At 36.9% G+C, this 6000-nt stretch overlaps 1 protein-coding gene across 1 annotated transcript in view; it reads left to right on the top strand.

Annotated features, from left to right (window-relative positions):
* Positions 1 to 6000, top strand: part of TOPAZ1 (testis and ovary specific PAZ domain containing 1) — a 33310-nt gene that overhangs the window by 5411 nt on the left and 21899 nt on the right. The window contains exon 3 of the mRNA XM_010179346.1: positions 3766 to 3833. Coding sequence (XP_010177648.1) covers positions 3766 to 3833 — 68 coding nt within the window. The remainder of the gene's footprint in view (positions 1 to 3765; positions 3834 to 6000) is intronic.

Here is a 6000-nt window from a genome sequence, read left to right as displayed (position 1 = left end):
CCCTGCTTTTCTCCTATCCCCAGACATACGAAGTTTCCAAATCTGTAATTTGGCTAACACATTATAGATGTTTATGATCCTGCATTTCCATTCAGCAAGTTCCTGGTGTAAATTATTAGGCATTAATGTTTTTCTGGGTTTTGAGGTGATAACTTCTCACTGAAGGGGGAAGAAAAGTTTAAAGTAGAAACAAACTTTGAAAGGTAAAAGAGGAAGAAGCCCCCTTCGTGGGATAGATGAATTCATCAGCTGTTTAGTCTGTTTCCTCTCTAAGCTTTGATGCTTGTGTTTGATAAATGAGTATTAAGATTAAATTTTTCACCTTCAAAGAAAAACATGAAGCTTAGCTAGAAATAGTACAAAATTTTCCTCTGAATATTAGTGTTTTTTATTGGGAGCTGTGTTTTCTTTTTCTTCCTCTGCTCTTTCTGGGTGTCTTTATGTTATCCTTATTTTAAATAATGTCTTAATTATTTTCAACATTGTACCACCTTATAATTACATTCAGGTTTGGCTTTTTTTACTCTTTGCTCTGCTTGTGCTTTCCCCTTCATTAAACCCATGTGCAAAAGAGGAAAAGAATCTTCTTTGAGGTGCCAAACAGTGTTTTAGACGTGAGAATATGAAACTTTCAGATGTTAATAGAATAAAGCTGCTGCCAGAACAAGCCTCTGAAGATCAGAGCAAGTCTTTAGCAGGAGCACCCAACTTCTTAAGAAGCAGCTAAGCTGTACTGTAGTAAATTTATTAGAATGAGTATTTGTTTTGTGTACATTGTATATTATCTTAGATACGCTGTATAACAGAATGAGTGTTCGCTGTATGTTACCCCAGGTCGTTCGGTTTCCAACTGACTGTGTCTAGACACCTGTTGCACAGAAAGGAAGACCAGAACTTCTGAGCCCTTTACACTCATGTGTTAGTTATGGTAGTAAAGTTTGCTATTGATATAAATACTAACTGAAAAATTTCTTGGATCTTGTAAGCGCTTTGTCGGAAGGACAAATACTCCCTTTAATTAGTAAAGACATTGAGTTAGAGTAACATTACCACAACCATTAGATAGATGAAAACTGAACTTGTTTGAAGTTATGTTTCAACTTTCTTGCTGTTGTCTGCTGAATGTGCTTGCCATCAGCCAAGGAAAATTAAAATGTATGGTTATTTCTTAGAATTTTCCTTCAATTCACTGAAGAAGCAGGCAAAGTTGTCTATTTTTGCTTTTTACCCTCCATAATTTGGTGCAAAGATCATTAGACAAAGTCAGGAACATATTAATGAACTGAATATGAGAATATTAAAATAAGGCAGTGGACCTTACCACACTTCTGTCAGGTGGTTTATGACATTAACAGATAAAATCAGATAATGGCCAGTTCATACTGGTTTTTTTTCTTTTGTTAGTATTTTACCCGATACAACTGGGACTTCAACTTAGTTTGGCCAACCAAAAAAAGGGATAATGCTGGTAGAGTTCCACTCACATCATACTAAATATATTAAAATAAAATCTATTTTTTGTTAATGTAATTTGTTGGGTTTTTTTCCTTTAGAGATACTCTAGAGTATTGTCTATGTATTCTTGTTTGGCTTCTTAGTTTATGCGTACTCAGTTGTGCTTCGTTGCAGTGTTAGTTTGTAATGTCACTTCAATCTGTCCATGTAGAACAGCAAGTCAGAACTGCACTTTCGTAAACCATCTCTAACTTGCATAAATATTAGTTTATATGCATGTTTTGTTTAACATTTGGTTAATGTTAGCCATTGCAGTCTAGATGAGTGTAATCTAGGTGATTTTAGGTAGATGAGCAATGCAAGCACTTAATGGCTGCACATGGTGGTTGTTGCTGAGTGTTTTTATTAACTGTGCCAATGCATAGCTTTTTGTTTGGGCTTGGGTTTTGTTTGTTTTTTTAAACAAACTAAGAAAGTACCCAATAACCAAAGGAGCACCTAACATTACTGCACATCTCTGACTTAAAGTTTCCTATCTACTGTAATTGTGCTTGTGCGTGTGCCCAGAACTGATGTTGCTGAAAAAGTAGGTTTAAGTAGGACGAGCAAGTCCTGTCTCTTAATCCAATAAAATTAAGAAAAAGCTCTTTGTGTGCATGTCCTGAATGGTTTGCTGCAGTTATCGTGCTCTGACCTTTAGGATAAGTAGGTTATTCCTCTAGTGGTTTCATTTTAAGAAGAGAAGAGTGAGTGCTGCTCACTTCTAGGTGTTAATTGCCTGTCATCAGGAAAGGATTCTGGACCTGCAGCCTGAATGGGGAAGTGCAGCTCAGTTTTCACTTATACTTCTATTTGCCATATTATGTTGCCTGCCCCAAAGTGACTCCCAACAGTGAGGTTTTGGAGTCAGTCAACTGAGGTATTTCTTTCTCTCGTGTTGGGAATTTAGACACTTAAAACAGCATCCCATATGTCTTTTCATCCCAACAGAACTAGTAGGTTCAGTGGACACCTTTGAAAGCACATCAGCCATGTCCTGGTTTTGCTAGGAATTAACTGCAGAATTCCCTTTTAGTGTTTCAGCAGTGTTCCCTTTAAATGAATACAAGTTAATACTGGAGCTTTCGCCAGGATGGAGTTATTCTCCTTGTGAAGCTGATGTGGTTATTGTTTTCAGGTGTTTTCTGTGTATGCTTTAGGCACCTTCTTTACAAGAACTTAGCAAGTGCTTCTGTAACTATTTCACACTACACAATTAGCAGAACCTGGTGAAGATTTGAAAGTGGCATTTGACCTGAATATAAAGATTTCAGTCTCCTGATGCTGTTAAGTATTTTCAGTTTTAAGCATTATTTATGATGATGACAACTTTCTGGAACTGTCTATACTGCAGTTTTACAAAAGAGAAAGTCAATTGTTGTAGGCAAAATCACTCAAACTTTGCATTTCTTGTAAAGTGCAGGGAAAAGAGAAAATAAGCCTGCAGAGAGTCTGCTGCCAATAAAACTCCCTCTCGTCTCTGCAAACATGCTGTAACTTATTAAACCCTGCTTCTTACTGTGTCTCATGTATATACATAGATATCTGTGCCTGAATATTTGTCTAGCTCCAAGTTGCACATACTGGGGAACTTTGTCATCCCACTAGGTTGTTTGAAGTTTTCATTTTTTCATTTTACTAGGCAGCTTGCTGTCATTATACGTGGTGTCATTCACCAGGTGTGAGCTTCCAAGATCTGTGATGATGACATTGTTGGTTTATATATCCTGTGTATAATATTTTAATATATATTTTTTGCCTTCTGAACTTTTCTAAGGAGAAATACTTCCCCCCCCCAACTTGTCTTTAAACTAGGTGAAATAAGTGTTTTTCTATAAACTGTTTTTGTTACTGTCTTAGAGATTCATCGTTATGTAAATTGTCTTGAATATAAAATTGTTATAAATCATTTCTGTTTTGTAGAAACTGATGAATGGGCTCATTAGCACAGTATTGCCGTAATTTGTGATACAGAGAAGATTTCCCTTCTCAGTATTTTAGGCAAAGGTGAAATGGGATAATGAGCTTTTACTGACAAATTTGGGATTTGAAATGTCTTGGTTTTACTTAATGTGTGTAGGTATATATCTGTATGGATGGACATAAGAAAGCAAAAAGGGAGAGTTAACAGTCTTACAACAGTGTGTTCTACGTAAGGATTTTGTCCATAGCTAGAAGTATTACTGAGAACTTTAATTTTACATAACTGGTTAGATTAATTCTGCTTTTTTGCCAGATGGAAATCTTAAATACACTTTTTGTTCAAAACAGAAACATTACCATGCAAGAATCGGGAATGTCAAATGATCCTGAAAATTCCTGTGATTGGCTGCTAAAAGGTAAGAGTCTTTGGAGATCTTTTAATGCATAATCGAGAGACAAAAGTAACCACAGAGGTGTTCAGTGGCAAAACTTGGGCATTCTACTTTTCACAGAAAAGGAGAACTTGTAGCAGCGATTTGTTTTCTAATGCATATAGAATGGGTGTCTCTCAAAATGGTACAAACCTGATCCTTACAAGGAACATCTACTTCTCTGCAGTATTTGTCTGTTGGTAGCACCAGGATTTTTTTGTTTGCTTTTGGTTGTTGTTTTTTTGACTTCTGTCTGATACTTTAGACAAGGAATTCTGTAAGTTGATGAGGTGGTGGTGGTAAGACACCGAGTACTGTGATACTGCTTCGGAGTCTGACTCATAATCTCACCTGCTTGTTCTCTTGTGTTCATCAGCAGACAGAATTTTAAAGTAGGTTTTTCTTCCAGGTTGTACTTTTATTTTTTTGTGGATGCTGTGCCCATTCCCCTGACAAACTTTTGGTTTTTAAGGATACTTATTTTTTTAGAGAAGGATGCTTCTGATTTAATAGTTTTTTCTTCCTATTTTAAGCAGAAGAGCCCAACTAGGCAGCATCTGAATGTGATTTGGTTTGTTTTCTGCAGCTTGCATGCAGACCTACTCTGCAAGGTGTCTCTGATGTGGAAGTTTCTCTTAGGTTGAAGGAACAGGGTTTTGACTTTGAACAAAAGCCCATTACTGACACACTGGAGGAGGCACACAGTGCCAAGATTGGTTTTGAAGGTTCTCGGTGTTTCCTTTCTGGTGTCAGTTTGTCAGCTTGCTGTTAATCTGGCACTCTGACATCATGTATTGTTTTTGCTGCAAGCTTGAAAATTGACTGTGACAGTACCTCTTGTGCTGGTTTTTCATATTAATGTTTTCATTCGTGTAGAAAGAGTGAGTGGTTTCGGCAGATGTAGCCTCCTGGAGCAAAGGGAGTGAATAGTGACTATTTGAGGGAGAGAAAACGTCAGGCTTCAGTGATTATAAGGCAAAATAAAAAATAATGAGGGTTTGAGAGCCCAGACACCAAGAAATAGACTCAAGTTCCCTGAGGAGGAGTGGGGAGGAAGTACAGTTAGGCTTCTGGTGATGTAAAGAGCCAGAGGGGTCTGTGCCACTGAGATGATTGAAACCAAACCTGGGAGCAAGTCCTGTACTGTTTACTAACTTCTCCATATTACTAGACTGCTTGTTGCTTTACTTCATGTTCTAACAAAGTCTGAGGTTAAAAGTCTTTGAGTCTTTTTGTGGTGCTTAAAAAAGGGTTTAAGTCGGTCCTTCTTCCCAGATCTGACAAATTTAGGGTTGCATCACACTCTTATATTAATATGCATGTGATAACTTATGTTTGATATATGACTTTTTAAAAAGACCTGAATAAAATGAAAGATGCCTGGTTTTGGTAATTACTGACAATTTATGTATTTATTTAGAAATACATATTACTGCTTTGGTGTCTTGTGTAATGTAGTGAAGTCATGGCTGCTTGTCTCAGTGGCTTCACAGTATAAGCAGGGCAACAGATACTGCAGTTAAGGTACTCTGGATGACATCAATCCTCTTCATCTTTCAAGTGAAAATCTTGTGTACATTGTCTTCAAGCAGATGTGTCTTGTACTGATGGTCATACAGAGGCCAATGACTATAGGATAAAAGCCTTCCCAATAACAATCTGATTCTTTCTTCCTGTATCTGGACCACGCAGTGCAGTTGGAATTAATTAATGTGATCCAATGAAACAGTGAATTTCTTTTCTATGCAGAGCTCTTTTATTGTACATAAACAGCTGCTTCAGGAAGCTGCAGTCAGGTGTTCTGTTCATTTCCTGTGGCGTCTGCAAAAGGTGCTGAAATTTCCTGATGCTGAATTCTAATTGAGTTTACTGTATTACAGGAATTTGGAGTTTCTCAGAGCTATCCATATTTAGTTCAGGGTTGCATCATGTCATTACAATTAACATATCCCCTTCTCCAGCAAAGGCTTAAGCCTTTATTTGCTTAGCAAATTACCATACATATCTTTGGCTGTGTTTTAATAACAAAGCTTAAATGAATTTATTTCTAAAATATTGAATTCAATATTATATAAATAAACCTCTTGTACTGTTCTACAGGGACTGTTGCAGAACATACAGCTTGGATAGAATTTTAATTGCAGATTCAGTT

The sequence above is a fragment of the Mesitornis unicolor genome, unplaced genomic scaffold (genome assembly GCF_000695765.1).
Source record: "Mesitornis unicolor isolate BGI_N332 unplaced genomic scaffold, ASM69576v1 scaffold47712, whole genome shotgun sequence".
In the NCBI taxonomy this organism is placed as follows: Eukaryota; Metazoa; Chordata; class Aves; order Mesitornithiformes; family Mesitornithidae; genus Mesitornis; species Mesitornis unicolor.
This window is presented reverse-complemented; position numbering and strand designations above follow the sequence as displayed.